Below are 20,748 nucleotides of genomic sequence, written 5' to 3' on the forward strand. Positions count from 1 at the left end.
TAATGGTTAAGGTGTTTACCTTACAGATATGAGGCGCAGGGTTTGAAACTAACATGGGGCAATTGGCTAGGCTTAAAATGGCCCACAAGGCAGTTAGTCTAGTACTAATCTATGAACCTATTATTTGCATTGCCATAGATTATTGGGAGCAGTCCATTAGTGCAAGATTTGAGTGCCTACTATGCATTCAAGCCCCCATCACTGCAATATTTCAATGCCTACCATGCATTCAGGCCCACCACACTAGATGAAGGTAATAAAGGTGGAGGTGTGTCTGTATTCATAGAACAAACTTTCACCACCAGATTCATTAGACAGGATAATGACCTGGAACTCTTCTATGTCCAGCTTGCTATTAACAACCCCCTTATCACATCATAGTCAATTATGGGTCCCCCATGTCCCCCTTGACCCATGTGTCCTACCTGAATATTGTGGTATCACTATGTATTAGCCAAACCCCATTCTTCTAAGGGACTCAGCTACCCCTTCGTCAACTGGGAGATTTATACATTCCCTAGCATGTATGCCGTGGGAATTCTGGACTTCCTAAATACAAACTCATTTACCTGTTAGTCCATACCACAACTAGGAGTGACAAAATATTGAATTGGGTTCTCACCAGTATGGGACAGCTCTTTTCCCTACCAGTTGCAACTTTCTCTGTAGTCAAATCAGACCATAAATCAGTCACATAAACCAGTAGACTAAAGCCAAAAGCATACTCCAATAATTTGGCATTTAGCAATTATACTGAAGAGTGATGACCTGGTTAAATTCAACATTCCCTTGCTACCTGATTAACCTTCTAAGTATGTAGAATCCTTTAGCACCAAATTCTGTATACATGTAAATAGCTGCATAGTTGCATCTGTCCCTTTATGAAGTAAATACAATGCCATATTAAAAACTAACCCCTGTAGTGGAACCCAGATATCAACAGACTTTATAGTGAAAGAAAAAAGCTCATTTCATGTAACAATAAATTTAAATTTCTGGTTGTCAAATTTGTTTTTGCTAAACTTAACCAGGAACTCTGATACCTGATCAAATCAACCAAAGCTAGATATGAGGTAAAAATAGCCACCCACAACAGATAACCAAAAGCCTTCCTTTAAGTATGTTAGAAACTTCTGAAACAATGCCCAGCATTATGCAGAGATGACACTAAATTATGTCACGTACTCTTGACACAGAGGACAGCCAACCTACTAGTGGATACATTTAACTCTAACTTCAACTTCTCATCCCAGATCACATACAGGCATCCGCACCCCATTAAATCTCCCATGGACAAGTCCTCAAAGCTGTGCCCAAAGCCAAGAACACTGCTTCTTTGGGGCCAGATAACATACCAGGATGCCTACTGGCCAACCTGAAACAAGGCCTGTCAACCCCATACAGAGGCTATTCAATATCAGTCTCCAAACAGACTTTGTGCTAGATGAATAGAGACCAGCATCAGTCATCCCCCTCACATAGGTGGGGCATCAGCAAACCCAGGTAATTATAGACTCATAAGTCTGACTAGCCTCATCTGTAAGGCTATGGAAAGGCTCATATCTGAATTAATAAATAGAGACATAAGCAACCTGCAAACTGTTGACCTTAGCCAGTTTGGTTTTGTCAAGGGCAGATCCTGCCTATTTAGCCTGCTCAGCTTCTTCAAGAAGTTTCTGAAGCAATGGATGAGGGAAAGTCAGTACATACCACATATCTTGACATCACAAAGGCATTCAACACCATCCCACAACTGGATATAGTTGCCTAGCTAAAAGTAAATCCCTATGTAACTTGTTGAGGAGCAAACTGACTTACTAATAGAACCTAAGAGGTTTGGGGCAGCATACCCCAGGATTCATTACTTGGCCACTTCTCTTTGGCATTTACTTCTTAGAGGTCAAAGCTAATATTACGGGTTTATGGCTAACCAAGTTTACATATAATTGTAAACTTGGTGATCTATGTTAAATAATTGCAACATGAAGCAATAAGTTGAGAAGGGCAAACTGGCGAAACATTGAAGAACAAAAACATAACAATATATTTTCTTAAGAGGACAAAACCCTCTACACCAGCCACACCATATGCTAATTATATATACTAACTTGGAGATCATACTGCTGTGGGAAAGGGGCTGACCAACAGTATTCAATATTTTGCTGTTTCAGTCTTTCCAGCTACATTGCAATATTTTTGTTTTGCAATGATTTAACATGAATCTGTAAACTTGGTGCCATCATAAACTCTCCAGAAGGCACTAAGATCCTCCAAGACAGCCTCTCCGAATCAAATAGTTGGTGTCAAAACCATGAGCTAAAAAATATATAATAGTGCAATATTTCAGTGCACGATGTCCCCTATAGCTTATCACATCACCAACATGCCTTTGAAAATTGATCTGTCTAGTGATGACCTGGAAAACATTGTAGACAATGAACTGTCCTTGGATCATCATGTATTCATTATTGAAAGAAATCCCTTCATTGCTTGACTTATTAGTAAGGATATGGTGTCCAGGCGTAGGGATGGGATCATTCTGCTATATTCTGCTTTTATTAGGCTGATCATTGAGCATAATGCCCCCTTCAGTATGTATCTGCCCAAACACTTGAATGACCACAACACTTTCTCATAAAAAAAAAAAATCAAAAACGCCTAAATCATAAAAGCTACAGTGACCATCCCAAAGCCTTGACCCTCTTCTCTGTATTTTACAAGCTGCTGAGTGGGGATCTCTGCTTCATTTACAGAGCCTCAACCAACCCCATCTTTTTAGACCTACTGCACATCTGGAAGTGCAGTGGCAGTATAAACATCCGTCCAAGAAACCTAAATCTCTTCTGCAACTTAAATGGAATATGTTGGAGGGATGGGTATGTATCACAGAGAATATTACTTCTCTGGAACCACCTTCCTGTCTACGTAAACCAAAGTATTACTCTATTTAGACATAATCTGGACAAATGGATGGGAAACCACAAATTCATCACTGGTTTAGCACCTTTATCACTTATGGATAAGTGTAACATGTAAATGTTGGGGCATGGCTAAGCTTCAAAATATCCTTGTGGATAAATAGCCTAGTATGTACCCGTGAACCTGTACTGCTATGTATTTATTAATTTTGCTTGTTAGATAACAATATTTAAGATGCTCCCAATGGATCTCAAAAATTTCAGTGTTATACATTGCAAGAAATCAAGGAGGGTTTTGATTAAATACAACATTTGACCCTTGCCTTCAAAAGATCATTGGTCATTTGGATGAGGGTAGTCTAAGTACACTGACTGGGTCTTAAGCCAGATTTAGAATACTCTGAGGCCACCAGTAGTACACTTCATCTCTGCATGCAACACCTTCTCAGTAACCTTCCCAATAAATAGGAGGCAGTGATTTCCCAAAAGGTTAGGATCAAGCTTTGGCATTTTTAGGATTGAGACGATCAGGGTCTCTTTTTTAAAGAAGTGAAAACATCTCAGTCCTCAATATTAATGTAACAGTTTGGAAAATAGTTGCCTGTAGTGATTTTCAGGATGAGATTATCAGCCTGTTAGGACCATAGTCCAAACTGCAGTGGTCACTCACCGCTCTCTGTCAATATGAGTTCACAGTCTGCTTTGTCTACTTCTGTTGCCAGCTGACCTGCACTAAGGGCTCTGAGACAGTGTAGCAACTGCGTCATGCGTGTTGACAATCCTTTACTCTTATTCTACACTGTTATGACTTTTGAAGGGTGCAAATATTTACTCAGTTTGGAGGATGGCATCTCGCACACTACATGTCAGTAAGTAATTGCCACTATATGACTATCACCCCACACTAGACCCGCTATGCTGAGATTGTAAAAAATTCACTACATAAACCTTCTAGACACTACTTAGGCCCAAAGTCACACAATATAACTCTGCCAAATGCACTCTCACCTGCACTTTCACCCACACTGTAGAGAAGTTGCTCTGGATCCAAACCCACACCCATAAGATTTCCAGAGGCTGTAGATACATGTGACAATGTAGTAGTAATTGGTGACTCCATAGTCAGACACACTTATGTTCCATGACCAGGGCCTTCTAGTTCCCTCCAACCAAATATGTGTATGATCTAATAGTTGCCCACATCAGGATGAGCAACCTTTGATGCTGCACCCTGTGGGAGATGCAGAGAGACATGTTGAGCTGTCCATGCATGTGTCTGAGGGAGGAGAAGTACTTATCTTGAGGACTATCTTCCAATCTTTGAGAATGACGGCATAATTTCAAATAAGAGTAATTGATTTCAGCAATTGTCAAACTAAATGGTGTTATTCCAGCAGAATGCAGTGTGTGTGTGTGTGTGTGTGTGTGTGTGTGTGTGTGGTGTGTGTGTCTGTGTGTCAGCATGGGAGGCAGAGATTGACAGATCAGCCTTTATTACCAGAGATATCCCTTACCAGAAATGGCCTGCATCTCTCTCCTCATGATTTCTGTATATTGGCTATGACTTCTGCCTTCATAATGCCTAGTGATGGTTTGCCTTAGGCAAAGATTCTGAAGTGAGACATGTAGAATTGCAGACCAGTAAGATTACTATTAAACACCACTAAGAAAATTGTTATTTTCAACCTATCCTGGGTTATCCCAAGTCAGAGACTTCTATTTATACTTGGACCAACCATAGTAGTGGCACGTACCATTGTAGCTTTATCACCTTTTACAATTTGGATGCCAGAGAGATAGTGTCAATCATTAAGAAGAACTGGTGCTTGTTGCCGGCAGAGATTACAGGGATTTCCAAGTTAGGGTCCTACCCTAAAGTGACTTTTAGGAGAGGTCCTAACATTAAAAACAACTTGGAAATGAAAGCCAAGAGTATACCTTCTAGATCTGGGATGTATAAATGTAATATGTGCAAATATTGCAGATTTGTCAAAGCAGGCACATTTTTCATGATCAGGGATAATAAGTACCTAATTAAGGGGAGATATAATTGTGCAAGCAACCAAGTGGTCTATCTGGCTAAATGCTCGTCTTGTCCTGTATTTTATATAGGCAAGACGGATAGGAAGCTACACGAACGCATGTATGAACATTTGTATGCCATGAAGAAAGAAAAGATGGACAATGCCTTGGTGAAGCATAGCAAGGAAAACCCTGAACACGAGTTCACCTTTATGGTGATAGATCAACTATGTTCGGAAAACAGGGGGGGTCCTGAATCCTTGAAATTGGAGTTCAAGGAACTGATGTGGCAGCTAAAATTGGAAGCTTACCACTACCCTGGCCTTAACAGCATGTTATCCATAAACAGTGTTCTTAAATTGAGAAGTTTGGAGAGGTAGGGTTTACCTCGTCTGCGAGGTATGGGATATTAGTATCCATATTTGCTCCAGGTTAATTGTTCTGGCAGCTCACTCTTAATTAGTTGTAATTCCATTTAAATGAAGGTGTGGTTTTAAGGTGTTTTTATTGTTTTTGACATGACTAATATGGTTGTTTTTTTTATTTTTTAATTGCTATTATCGATGTCTTTGATAGTCGTTACACACACACATATATATATTTATATTGATTTGTTGGTCGGCTACATTAGTATAGATGAATTAATTATGTTTGTTCTTGTTAGTTGCTATTTACTGAATTTAAATAGCTTTAAATGACAACATTCAGAATTAATTTAAATTAAGTTTTTTAGAGCGAAGTGCCTTTAAGAGTTGCTAGTTGGGGGGCGTGTTGATCACATGTTCTGGTTTTAACATATTAAAGTATGTTATTGTATAGGCGCGAGATTTTAAGTTCTGAGGAAGTTGGTGCAGAGCGCCGACGAAAAGCTACACAGAGATGTTTGTCTTAATAAACATTTTTCGTTTATTGGCATTCAGCATTGTTTTTCATTTGAACAATTGCGTTTGGATTATTTGAATCAAATTTTCCACTGGAATCGTGGTGTGAGCAGTGGCAAGCATTGTTGTAGTTTGTCTATTTTGTTTTGGGTGGTACAGTGGAACACAGGTTCCCCATGTTGGTGATGACCAGGTCCAGTATGTTGTCACCTCTTGTGGGAGTGGTGACCAGCTGTTCAAGGGCGTTTGAGTTTATAAACTCAAGGAAGCATTGGGCTAGGGCGTTTGAGCTTGAGTAGTTTTCCCAGTCAATGTTTGGATAGCTGAAGTCATCCAGTAGCATGGTGTTGGGTAGAATCTTCATACTTTCTAATGTTCTCAGGAATGCTGCGTGAGGGTCCTGAGACAAGGTGGGAGATCTGTAGCAAGCTATAAATTGAACAGTCAATTTACCCGATGCCAATTGCACTTGGATGGTCTCAGATTCCGCGTGCTGTGCTACTAACCTGGAGGTGTGGGTGTTCTTGATGAATATGGACACACACCCTCCTTTTGTGTTCCAGTCCTGGTTTTGGGACCTAAAGGTATGGTAGGAGTTATAGCCTGGTAGTGCTGGGGTGCTCTCTGGAGCCTTGAACCAAGTTTCTGTCACTGCACATATGTCGATTTCTTCCATACTAAGGAGAGCCTTGAGTGCGTTCATTTTGAGGTTTAGACTTCTGGCGTTGAGCATCATTACCCTCAGTTTTTGTTTATTATTGTTGTTTATGGAGGTGGGTTTGTCTTTTGAGCCTTGCCTAAAAAAGGCAGTATTGGGGCGGCAAGAGTCTTGGCCAGTATTCGAAAGCCCAGGGGCGACAGGTGCAAGCCGCTCTGGCGGCAACGTGGCTTGTCAAGCATGTCGTCCCAGGCTGACAAGTACTGGATCCCCTTTGAATGACACCAGTAGTTTAACCAATTGTTGAAACTGATCATTTTTTCTTCGTATGCTGGCATCATTTTGGGTGAGGGCAGGATGCTACTCAGAGTCAGAGTCATACCAGCCTGGGCTACATGGTCAGAGAGCTCCTCCATGTCTCTTTTCATGTAATCCAGGGAGGTACGTCTCAGGTCATTTACGCCAACATGTACAATGACAGAGTCATATTTGTACTTGTTGTGGAGTGACCTGAGTGCATGTGTTATGTGGCAGATTCTGGCACCGGACAAGCAGCTCACAGTAACCTTCTCCTTGTTCAGTCTAGTGAGTGGGACGTCTGTGTGCCTGATGATAGAATCACCGATTACTAGTGAGTTAGGTGTGCCATTTAGCCTTAGGGGCTGTTTTTGCTTGGCACACTGATGTTGTGACGTATGTGTTACCTGGTTTCTGTTGTGGGGTGGGGGTTGCTTGGGTGTATGCTTAGGAGGTCTCTGTTGTTTAGGCAGGTTCTTATTTAGAGCCTCCGAGTATGTTTTTGTGCGTTTCTGAGAGTTGTTTTCTGGTGCAGCTATGGCTGGTCTATGTGAGTCTGGTAATGTGGTGCTAGTGTTAACCTTCTCCTTGTGACTGGTTGATCTAGTTGTGGGTTGAGAGAGCTTAGCCTCCAGTATGGCTGTGTAGCTGCATCTCTCACATATGTTTGTGTTGGTTGGGAGGAAAAGGGGGTTGTCTGTGTACATGAGGCAATTGTAACATTGCCTCAGGATGCCCAGATTCACCAGCTGGACTGGAGAGCACACCTGAAGCTGTCTCTTGAACATGCCTGAATAGATGGTTGGGACTGTTTTGCTGATTGGATGAGTAAAGAGCCTTATACTACCTGAATATAGGGCGGAAGTGCAAGCTGTAAGCTAGTGATAGTTTTAGTGAGTTTTAGTAAGTGCCGGTCTTAAATTGCCTTATTTCTAGTGCTGGATTGAAGTGTTTCAAGTTTCAAGGGAAAAACTGAAGTGCAGACTTCGTGGAGCCTGGAATAGTTTAACCGCAGCGAAACAGCACTGCGCGGTGCGCAAACCCGCGCTAAGCGGTTTTTATACCAGGGAGATCAAAAAGGATAGAAATTAGCCCAAAATGGCCAATGAGCTACAAGTTGCCGGGCTGGGACCACTCATACAGGGACAGATAGGCTGCTCAGAGTTCCCTCTCTCACAGTGAACAAGGAAGCCACCTAACTATCCAAGTATGATATGGGCAACACAGAAACCTTTATCACAGTCCTGGATTCAGCAAAGCCTGAAAACTGGACTAGACTAGCTCAGAAAGGCGGGAAAACAAGGAATTTTTTTTGTGTTTTTTTTTCAGAAACAACAGAAATGCAGAGCTTAAATTACTTTAAATACACAGAGGAGGCTAGCACACTTGAGTGTGTAGCCTGCGACTGTGTTACCGGTAACTTAAATGCAAAAATGACAAACAGTAACTTTTTTTCAAGTGCAACAAAGGAATAAGTACAGTAAGCAATGCAGATATCACTAGGGATCCACAGAAGCGCTGAAAAGCCGCGTTTTAGGCGGAATTAGCATTTCAGGGAAACAACAAGCAAAAACAGTACTTAATCAAGTCCAAAGTCACTCTTTTGTCTCTCGGCCGCTTGTAGGACCCTGCAGGGCACCACGAGTGAAATCACTTTTAAAATGCAGGCAAACCATATTAGTTTGCATTCCCTCATCTACTGTCATAAGTATGCTGCTAATGAAGTAGAAGTGACATATTGGAGTCATTATGGTTTGTTAAACTCAGGTTGCTGAATTTGTGTGAGGGTAATTTCTAACTCCTTGTTTAAAATCCGTAGAGTACCTTAGTGGTGTTTTTTGGATATCATTTTAACGTGTAACTTTTTTTCATTCAATAACTGATGGTTTCACCAACTGATAGGGGTACCGATGGGGTCGCCATGTGGGGCCAGTGTGGCTAATCTGGTGATGGCCCATTGGGAGAAGGAATTTGTTTTTTTCTAATACCATTATCAAAGAAAAAACTATATTATATACACGCTTTTTGGACAATATCTTTATCATCCTTAAGGGCGATCAAGCGGTGGCACAACTTTTGGTTGAAAGTTTCAACAGGTCAACTGAATTTTTAAAATTCACTTCAAATTTTGAAACAGAAAGGATAGCCTACTTGGATGTGGAACTTTTTAAGGATAGATCTCAGAGTTGTTTTCTAGGCAGAATTCATCGGAAGCCTACTTTCTCCAACTCCTATTTACATTTTAATAGCGACCATCCTGCCCACCAGAAGAGATCGATAGTTAAGGGCCAACTGGTCAGGGTGGCCAGAATGGTATCTAGGGAGAGTGACTTCCAGGAAGAGTGTTGGTTCATTTCGAACCTTTTTTTGTGTAGAGGATACCTGGAGGACCTCATTGTAGATCTGTGTATTGAAGTCAAAACCAAGAGGGAAAATGGTTATTTTCAACCTATCCTGGGTTATCCCAAGTCAGAGACTTCTATTTATACTCGGGCCAACCATAGTAGTGGCACGTACCATTGTAGCTTTATCACCTTTTACAATTTGGATGCCAGAGAGATAGTGTCAATCATTAAGAAGAACTGGTGCTTGTTTATTTTATTTTATTTTACATTTGTTGACCAGGATAGTCCGACTGGATGCATGTCCATTTTCAGCGGAGGCCCGGGGAGAAAAGCTCCAAGGGCAAGCAAATACAGTATTACATAATACCAGCATTACATATTACAAACAGACTATTTACAGAGATGACATAAGTAAGCAAGTTAAACAAGTTCCACAGGTTACAGTTAATCCTGAGCACAAGTCAGGATTAAATTAAATTACACAGTAAACTGGTTAACAGATTTTTACACATTCTAGAAAGAGTTAGCCAGGCTTGATACATTGACATAGCCAGTTAAGTGACAAATGTTGTTTGAGTCTAGTTTTAAATTGACCTAAGGTGGAAAGTAAGGTAATATCAGCTGAAAGAGAGTTCCAGGATCTACTTACAGAGTTTGCAAAGAGAGAATCACCGGCTGTGTTATTAATTTTGCTAGTCTGAATTAGTAGTTTGTTAGAGGATCGAAGCGGTCTAGGATTGTTATAGGGGGTGATAAAAATAGTGCAGGAGTATTGTCCGGATTATAGAGGATTTTATAGGCCATAATCAGTTGGTTATACTGGATTAGGCTGGGTAGTTCAAGCCACCCAAGCTGATTTAGACTGATGCAATGATGTGTCCTAAAAGGCAGCCCAGTGGCAAACCTGGCAATGTGGTTGTAGCAAATTGAGAGTTTGTTAAGGACAGTCTTGTTAAATTCGAGAGTAGAGGGGATGCATACAGAAGGGTTGAAAGAAGGTAAGAGCGAGCTATGGCAATTTTAGCTGGAGGGGTTAGGAAGGCTTTTATTCTGTAAAGTGACCCTAGTTTTTTATTGATGGTTTTTATAGTTTGGTTAACATGTAGGTCAAATTTTAGATTATTGTCTATGATGACACCTAATAGATTTGTAGATGGGTCAGGGGAGATTATTGTGCCATCATTTGATTTTATGGTAAAGGTGAAAGCGGTAGACCTACGTGTTGGTGAAAATAACAGCATTTTAGTTTTTTTGGGGATTTAGGATCAGACGATGTTCAGAAAGCCAGTTTTCTATTGTATTAAAGGTGGTCTGGGTAGCTGACCATAACTCTACTGGAGATGTGGCTGAGCAAATCAGAGTAGAGTCATCAGCATATTGGATACAGCTGACTTTTGGGATGACAGTATAAAGGTCGTTAATGAAGATGAAGAACAGCAAGGGCCCTAGTATAGAGCCTTGTGGTACTCCAAGAGTGTTAGGTAGAAGGTTAGAGAGTTTGTTCTGCCAGAGGACAGCCTGCTGTCGACCATTCAGGTAGGATTGAAACCATTGGAGGGCTCCAGTATCTAGACAGAATGTTTGCAGGGTGTGGATTAAAAGTTGGTGATCACCCATATCGAATGCCTTGGAAAGATCCAAAAAGAGGGCTGAGGATATATAATTATTGTTGCGATTATGGTTTATGGTGTTGGTAAAGGCTAGGAGGGCTGAAGTAGTGCTGTGATGAGGACAGAAGCCATGCTGAGTGTCTGCCATAAGGCGATTCTGGATTAGGTGGTGCATGAGTTGTCTATGAAGACAATTTTCCATAATCTTTGTAAGTAGAGAGAGTATAGCTATTGGCCTATAATTGGAGAATTCAGTAGAGCTGCCTCCTTTGTGAAATGGGATTACATAGGATATTTTCCAGATGGTGGGAATTTTAGCTTCTACTATGGTTCGATTGATTAGTATTGAGACGGGGTAAGCAATAGCATCAGCTGATTTTTGTAGGTACTCAGCAGGGAGTTGATCAGCAGAAAGTGTAGTGGGTTTTAATTTTTTGATCAAGGTACGGATAAGTGAAGTGGCGACTGGTTGGAAGCTGAACGCGAGTAGGTTTCCAGGGGTGCTACTTTCAGGACCAGGCGAGCTAGGAGGTAGTTGACTAGCTAGGGCTTGAATTGTATCAGTAAAGAATTCAGAAACATCTTCAGGGGTTTTATCAATAGTAGTAGCAGGGATTGGGGTTGAAGTTTGTCCAGGATATAGTAGATTAAACCTGCCCAAAACTTCTAAGGGTTATTTTGATTTACTGTCTGTAAATTACAGTAGTATTGTTTTTTGTCTTGTAAAATTGATTTTTTGGTTTTGTTCCTGGATTGCCTGTATTTAATGTGATCTTGAGGGTCTTTAAAAGAACGCCATAAAGCCCATGCTTTGTTTCTAAGGGTAATTTTAAGTGTAGACTCTTTAGAAAGCCATGGCACAGTTTTTGCCTTGGTTCTCTTTGAACGAACAGGTGCATGCAAATCAAGGATCTCAAGGAATTTGTTGTTAAAGTATGCTACTGCTTCCTCTAAGGGGAGGTGTTTTATAATAGACCAATTACATGAGTTTAGTTCTTGTTGGAATTTGGCAGGGTCAAAGTTTTTATTGTTTCTAACCTTTCTGAGTAAGGGTTGTTGGGAATTAATGGTTTTGTACTTAATTACATATGTGAGAAGGTGATCGCTTAGGCCATTAAGGTGGGTACCAGAGGTGTACAGTTGGGGGTGACTGTTTATGAGTACCCAGTCAAGTATACTTTTTTTTTTGGTTGGGTTTACCTATCCTGGTAGGGGTGGATATGATTTGTGTAAATGCATGCAGGTTAATATGGGTGGTTGGGGATTCTGAGGAACAGGTGCCCCAGTCTATGTTAAAGTCTCCAAGTAGTAGGGTTTCTTGGGGGTAGTGACATGATAGCCAGTGCAGGATATCTTCAAATGTAGATATATTGTTACCTGGGGGAATGTACATACAGATGATATTAATGCATTTATTTTTATTAAGTTGCAATTTGGTGGCAAGAATCTCTGAGTTATTAATCTGAGGAGGTTGTATTACATCTATGGTGGCATTCAACTCAGATTTATAGAGTACAGCTACCCCACCCCCCTTCCTCGAAGCATGATCCAGCCTGTGTATGTTGTACCCAGGTGGTAACACTTCATTGTCTTTAGTGTTAGGTTTTAAACAGGTTTCAGATAAACAGAGTGTTGCCGGCAGACATTATAGGGATTTCCAAGTTAGGGTCCTACCCTAGAGTGACTTTTAGAAGAGGTCCTAACATTAAAAACATCTTGGAAATGAAAGCCAAGAGTATACCTTCTAGATCTGGGATGTATAAATGTAATATGTGCAAATACTGCAGATTTGTCAAAGCAGGCACATTTTTCATGATCAGGGATAATAAGCACCTGATTAAGGGGAGATATAATTGTGCAAGCAACCAAGTGGTCTATCTGGCTAAATGCTCATCTTGTCCTGTATTTTATATAGGCAAGACAGATAGGAAGCTACACGAACACATGTATGAACATTTGTACGCCATGAAGAAAGAAAAGATGGACAATGCCTTGGCGAAGCACAGCAAGGAAAACCCTGAACACGAGTTCACCTTTATGGTGATAGATCAACTATGTTTGGAAAACAGGGGGGGGTCCTGAATCCTTGAAATTGGAGTTCAAGGAACTGATGTGGCAGCTAAAATTGGAAGCTTACCACTACCCTGGTCTTAACAGCATGTTATCCATAAACAGTGTTCTTAAATTGAGAAGTTTGGAGAGGTAGGGTTTACCTCGTCTGCGAGGTATGGGATATTAGTATCCATATTTGCGCCAGGTTAATTGTTCTGGCAGCTCACTCTTAATTAGTTGTAATTCCATTTAAATGAAGGTGTGATTTTAATGTGTTTTTATTGTTTTTGACATGATTAATATGTTTTCTTTTAAATTTTTTAATTGCTATTATTGATGTCTTTGATAGCTGTTACACACACGTATATATATATATATATATATATATATATATATATATATATATATTTATGTTGATTTGTTGGTCGGCTACATTAGTATAAATTAATTATGTTTGTATGTGTTAGTTGCTATTTATTGAATTTAAATAATTTTAATTCATTTTGAATGTTTTCATTTAAAGCTAAGTTTTTTTAGAGCGAAGTGCCTTTAAGAGTTGCTAGTTGGGGGGCGTGTTGATCACATGATCTGGTTTTAACATATTAAAGTATGTTATTGTATAGGCGCGAGATTTTAAGTTCTGAGGAAGTTGGTGCAGAGCGCTGACGAAAAGCTACTCAGAGATGTTTGGCTTAATAAACATTTTTCGTTCATTGGCGTTCAGTGTTGTTTTTCGTTTGAACAATTGGGTTTGGATTATTTGAATCGAATTTTCCACTGGAATCGTGGTGTGAGCAGTGGCAAGCATTGTTGAACCTATATGCCACACCTGAGATAAACTCGTCGTTGGTAAGATCAGATCACAAACTAATCACACTGGACATCCACATCCCGACCACCCCCAGTCAAGGAAATCAAGGTAAAAAATGTCTCTAAAGCCAACTTCACACTCCTCAAGACCGAGGTGAGAAGTTTCAAAGCTCCCAATTAAATGGAAAATGATGACCCATCTGCAGAATCCTTTAGAAGTGCATTCTATGAACACCTTCAAGAATGCATGGACCGAGCCATCCCAAGTAAAACCAAGACCAACTCCTCAAAAAAGAGGAAGCCAGTCTGGTGGACCCCGGCCATAAATAAACTTTACAACAGAAGGAGGAAACTCCTGCAAGATAGAACAAAATCCCAAAATAAGAAGGCATCTCTGATTAACATCAGTAAAAAACTGCGCTCTCTCATTAAATCATCCAAGGCCAACTTCGAAAGAAAAATAGCCAATGACTCTAAGGATAACCACAAGGCCTTCTTTAACTATGTCAGGAGTCTAGGGGCAAACTGTCAGATATACTCCGAGCTAGTGCATAATGGCCATAAATACACTGAACCAACTGACATTGCCAACATCCTGGCTGACAAGTTCAGTGCAAACTTCACACACCCCCTCCACCAAAGGGGCTAGCACCCATCCCAGAAGAATGTGGTGCTCCAGATATCTCAGACACACAAGTAAAGACAGCCCTTGCAAAGGCCAAAAACACAGCATCAATGGGACCAGATGTTATCCCAGGTTGTGTCTTACACGAGCTTCAAAATGAACTAACCCCCCATCTCAAATCACTATTCAAACTCAGCCTCTCTACAGGCTATGTACCCAAAGAATGGCATACAGCAACAGTCGTACCACTCCACAAAGGTGGTGCCACAGCTGATCCTGGGAACTATCGCCCTATAAGCTTGACTAGCTTGGTCTGCAAAGCCATGGAACGCATTATCATGGAGCTCATTAACAGGGACTTTGGGAACCTCCAGACACTGGACCCCACCCAGTTCGGCTTTGTTAAAGGCAGATCTTGCCTTCTGAACTTGGTCGACTTCTTCGAAACTGTCACCAAGGCCATAGATGAAGGGAAGGTGGTCCACACAGCATATCTGGACCTCACTAAGGAGTTTGACACCATCCCACACTCAGGAATCATAGACAAACTCACTAGCTTAAATATCAACCCCCATTTCACGAGATGGGTTGCCAATTGGCTCTCAGACTGAACCCACACGGTAAGAGTGGCAGGTGCCATGTCTGACTCTAAACCAGTCACAAGCAGAGTCCCACAGGGCTCAGTCCTGGGACCCCTCCTGTTTGGTATATATTTCTCCGAAGTACAGGCAAAGGTGGAGGGACTGTGGCTAACCAAGTTCGCAGATGACTGTAAATTGGGTGCAATAATTGACTCTCCAGCTGACACAGACATCCTGCAAAAGGGTTTCACAGAGACAAACACCTGGTGTCAAAGTCATGGCCTCAAGCTAAATGCCAAAAAAAATGCATAGTAATCCCATTGGAGAAAAACAAATTACCTACAAACTACCACATAGATGGGAATCCACTAAGTACAGAAGAAGTAATTAGGGACCTAGGTACCCAAGTAGATAGCATGCTCTCCTTTGATAACCACATAGCCAAAACGGTCAGGAAATCCTTCTATGTGGCACACCTGATCACAAAGGGTTTCTCATCCAGATCCAAGGAGGTGATTGTGCCCCTTTACTCCTCACTAATTAGGCCCATAATAGAGTACAATGCCCCATTTGGGATGTACCTCACTAGACACCTGCAACAACTAGAAAGACCACAGAAGTACCTCACTAAGAGGATTAAGGGCCTTAAACAATTACCCTATGAAGCACGACTAAAAAAGCTCCAGCTCTTCTCAGTCGCTTACCGTCTGCTCGGAGGTGACCTATGCCTGACCTATAGGGCCATGTCAAACCCTGAACTAATGGACATGCTTCACCTCAAAAAAATGAGATCCCTCAGAAGCACTCTTTCTAGCGACTTGAACCTGTGTACAACAATAAACCGGACATGCTGGAGGGATAGATTCCTGTCCCAGCAACTCCCCTCACTCTGGAATAGAATCCCAATCCATATTCGACAGAGCTCCTCTCTGACCCTCTTCAAGAGAAATCTTGATGAGTGGATGGGTAATCATAAGTTCTACCGTGGGATCATTTCAGGAGCCCTGTTGACAGAGGCCCAGGTTACTAATCTAATGGGGAGGCGAAAGTCATCACTCTGTGTCTAGGCTTATAAATGCCCATGGGCAGATAGCCTAGTACTTACCTATGAACCTATTACTGACTGGCAAATAGGAAACCTTGATTCTGGCACACAGGACTTTTCAGGATGAAATAAATACATACATATGTATCTATCATCTGTCTATCTGTCTATCTGTCTATCTATCTATCTATCTATCTATCTATCTATCTATCTATCTAATCTGTCTTGCATGTTTATTTTTGGATCCATTCAACTCCCACCCAGAGGCTTCCCTACATTCTCTTTATTGTCCTATTCATTTCTCCATGTAGTACAAGAGTCATCCATTGTTTACTTAAACCCAGGCTGAGTGAGAACCTTAGAGACTATTTTTTCCTTGCTCGAAGCAAGAGATTCTTCAGACCATTAATTCTCCTAAAGCAAGTGTTAGCAGCTAGGCAGCAGGCCAGAATGCCAAGTCATGCAGACCCATGCAGTTCATACCTGTCTGTGCCCCTCTGTGTGGTAGGTGTGACTTATGTTGTCCCTTGAGAGAACTACTGAATGCTCCTGAACAGGTCTCAAAGCTTTGTGCAGAGTGGCATCACCAAACGATTCCTGTGCTGTCAGCTGTACCTCTCCATTATCGTGCTGGTGTTTGCCAGCATGGCAAACCTCCTCCTTCCCTGACAGTGGGCAGGCCAACAAATGCTGCTCCCTTCCAACCCCCCCCCCTCAGCTCTTCTACCTTTCTATGCACTACATGAGCATGGGATGCCTGGAGCATAGTCATGGCTTTATCCTACAGTACAAAGACAAGCTTCATTTTACTATACTGAAGATGATGTAATTACGTGGGTGCAGCCATATTTAAAAAAACAAGGATAAACAGTAACAGAATAAGTGGTTGGTCTTTTGAATGGGCTACTTAATTAAAAAAAAAAACATGGGTAGCTTTAAAAGTTTTAAACTATAATAAGTACAGTGGCAGATGGGCAGTTTAATTGTGTTTGTTGACTGGTCAAACTTTGTAAATCTGTGGATTATTTGCTTGTGTTTTGTGTGTGAGTGCATGCATGCGCATGCCTGTGTGTGTGTGTGTGTGTGTGTGTGTGTGTGTGTGTGTGTGTGTGTGTGTGTGTGTGTGTGTGTGTGTATATAATATGGTTATAGTATGTAATATGAAATAGTCACTTGATTGACTGGCGAATGGTCAAGCCCATCTCATTGTATGTCTCTTTTGTTGACAGGGTGTCATACCATCTGCAGGACCCATGGTAAAGCATGTTTCATTAATTTTGGGGGAAGGTTTACATAGGAGGCAGGTCATACAGCCCTGCAGGATCCATACTAAATCCTGTCATTTCAATGGAACAGGCTTCAGAGTAATGGGGTTGGTTATTTAGTGGTCAATGTAGTGATTGCCTAATTAATAGAATCATATATAAAATACTAATTAATAGAATGTTATGTAAAATACACCAGCATAAACACTTACACCTCCGTGTATGCACATATACATGTATGATATAGTGTGTACACATATGTGTGTGTGTGTGTGTGTGTGTGTATATATATATATATATATATATATATATATATATATATATATATACGTGTGTGTGTGTGTGTATATATATATATATATATATATATATATGTGTGTGTATATATATATATATATATATATATATATATATATATATATATATATATATATATATTAATTTATATAGGTCCCCTTCAGAAGATCACAAGTTTAAAAAACTGAAAATCAAAATATTGAAATTGGAATTTGCCCCCTCTCCACTGTTGTGCGATCTCGGAGTTGGTATTTAGAATTAGCAGGGGTGTGGGGGGCATAGCCCCTCACTTGAGGAGTGCAGGGGGGTTTGCCCTGTACATTAAAAATGTTTTTGATATTTTGAGTTTTAGATATTTTAATTTTGAATCTTTTGAACTTTCAATCTTTTGACATAGACCTATGCACTGAAGTCATGTTTTGCCTTTTTTTGTGCATTTAGTTTTGTTGTAAGGGGTAGGTATGTAGAAATGCTTTATTTGTTGCGGATGTTTAATTGTATGGAGGGTTGTATTTTTACTTTTGTTTAAGCATGCTTTTATTGTACTTTTCTGATGTAAAGATAACTGTCAGAGGTGAGAACATAGTGGGCCAAAATGCCTTTGCACTGCATGAAAATGTTTAATATTGATTAAGTTTTTGAAAAGAATGATATGTATGTCTCTCTCTCTCTCTCTCTTCCTTCCTTTACTAAGGCTGTATAATTGCACTTGATGCTTCCATCTCAATGTATCAACTCCGCACAGGGGCACCAGAGATCCGCAATCGCAATGGGGAAAACATCAGGTGAGGGAGTGTTTGCTTATATGTATAAGAAAGATATGTATATGAAAGCCAACACATTCCGGCTAGACTTATAAATGCCTTCAGGCAGATAGCCTAGTACCTGCTTATGAACCTATGAACCTATATCTGCTCAGACAAAGGATCAGCGCAAAATCTTTTTGAGGAACAGCTGCATAAGCCATTTTTTCTCTCTTTAGGATATTCTGTAGCTGTTTCTCCATACCAGATGTACATGTTTTGGATGAGTATGCTACATCTTATCTGTTCCAGTTGTACATACAAAGAATGAGTGTGCTACTGACTTTACCCGAAATAACTGCTGGATGTAATGACTGAGTATGCTACTGATATTACCTGTGTCAGTCATAAATGTGATGATTGAGTATGCCACTTATAGTACATGTGTCCACTGTATATGCAGTAAGTATGCAACTGATAATTACCTGTGTTAGTTGTGTATGTAATGTGTTAGTTGCACATGTGATGACTGAATATGCTACTGGTAGTACTTCTGTCATCTGCACATGTGATAATTAAACATGCCCCTGATATTATTCGTGTTAGTTGAATATATGAAGTGATAGTCACACAAATGTTTACTGAATGTGCTACTGATATTACCTGCGTCAGTTGTAACTGTGATGAATGACTATGCTTATGATATTACCTGTGTCAGTCATACATGTAATGAGTATGCTGATGATATTACCTGTGTTAGTTTTACATGTGATGACTTAATATGCTGCTGATATTACCTGTGTTGGTCATGCATGTGACGATTGAGTATGCTAATGATATTACCTGAATCAGTTGTACCTGTGATGATTGAGTATGCCACTGATGTTACCGGTGTCAGTTGCACATGTGATAATTTCAGTATGCTTATGATATTACCTGAGTCAGTCATACATGTGATGACTGAATATGCTAATGATATTACCTGCATCAGTTGTACATGATATTACCTATGTCAGCTGTACATGTGATGAATGTGCCACTGATGTTACTGGTGTCAGTTGCACATGTGATGATTGAGTGTGCCACTGATGTTACTAGTGTCAGTTGCACATGTGATGATTGAGTGTGCTTATGATCTTACCTGTGCCAGTCATACATGTGGTGACTGAGTATGTTCATGATATTACCTGTAAAAGTTGTACATGTGATGAGTGAATATGAAGCTTATATTACAAGTAGTATCCCTCTGGTTACTGTGGTTTAGTGCTCTAGTATTTGGTATTTACTTCTCAAATCTGCAAGCCAATATTCCTGGTCTCATGCTGAGTAAGTTATCAGATGACTGTAAGCTAGAAGTTGTTATTTGGGCATCATCTGCCAGCATACATGTACTTCAGGATAGTTTGGACTATGCAAAAGATTGGTGCAAAGACATTAGCATCAAAATAAATGCAAAAAATTTAATATAGTTAAGTCTGAAAAAAAAAGAAATCATTTCATGTCCTATTACATAGAGATCATGATTTGACTTTCATTAGGAAATCCATTTATCTGGCCCAATTAATAACCACAGATATCTGAAGGTCAAGAGAAATCTTGTTCCCCCTTTATTACTGTCTTACATGGTCTGTCATTGAGTATGATGCCCTCATTGATATGTACATGTTGAAGCACATGACTCAACCAGGGAGGCCCCTGAACCTCCTAACCAAAAAATTCACAGACCTCAAGTCCTTTAGTTATCCTCACCAGTTAGGCATCCTTTCTATGTATAGTGTCTTTTATATAGACTCCTTTGTGGTGATCAATGTTCAGTCTTTTGTGTCTTGAAGGACCTAACAGTCCTTATCCTCCTAGTCTTCGTAGAACTAATGGCTTCTCAAACAACAATATGAAGGACCTTAATCTTCATCTGCAAGTTAACAGAATTCATTGGAATGATGGATACAGATATCAGTGCATTCCTTACCTTTGGAATAAAGTGCATGTCAAACCAAGTAGTACCCTTGCTACATCCAAGTTTGAGCTTGACAGTTGGACTGGCATTCGCAAACACTCCTTGGCAGAAGTAAAGAGAAAAAAAAAGTATTTCACTGCAATAATCCAATTGCAATGATCAGCTTATTATGTTTAGATATACGCAGCAGCTCGTCCATTAAGTCCAAACAATAAAACATTAAAAAAACAGATGTTATTTCTGGTGGTGCTGCGGTAGCGTTGTCGCCTCACAGTAAGACGCTGTCCGGTTCGATTCTCAACTAGAGTGTGTTCTGCGTGGAGACATGCGTGAATGGGCATATCTTCGTTGAAGGTTGTGCGTCAGGGCTGGTAACTCGGCACGTAAAAATCAACTACCAATCATTAGCAGACTGGAGTTCCGCTGTGGCGACCCCTAACCGGGAAAAGCCGAAAGACACAACAACAACTTCTACTGACACACCAGTCAGGTGACCAGATGCATGGCACAACCCCTTCTTTCCTGCTCCAGCTATTCAGGTCCTGTTTCTGTACCCTGCCTCCAACCTTCCTTCAGTTTATTTTGTTATAAAAAATAAGTAAGTAAAAAGTAATGCCTTCTTTTTTACTGTAGCAAATAGTT

The 20,748-nt window shown here is 40.4% G+C and overlaps 1 protein-coding gene across 3 annotated transcripts in view; it reads left to right on the top strand.

Moving 5' to 3' along the window:
• Window positions 1-20,748, top strand: part of LOC122798472 (flap endonuclease 1-like) — a 444,201-nt gene that overhangs the window by 4,296 nt on the left and 419,157 nt on the right. For all 3 annotated transcript variants that reach the window (XM_044067423.1, XM_044067425.1, XM_044067424.1), the window contains exon 2: window positions 18,101-18,191. In XM_044067423.1, the coding sequence (XP_043923358.1) occupies window positions 18,101-18,191 (91 nt within the window). The remainder of the gene's footprint in view (window positions 1-18,100; window positions 18,192-20,748) is intronic.

The sequence above is a fragment of the Protopterus annectens genome, chromosome 3.part1, assembly GCF_019279795.1.
Source record: "Protopterus annectens isolate FY-2018-M chromosome 3.part1, PAN1.0, whole genome shotgun sequence".
Lineage (NCBI taxonomy): Eukaryota > Metazoa > Chordata > Ceratodontiformes > Protopteridae > Protopterus > Protopterus annectens.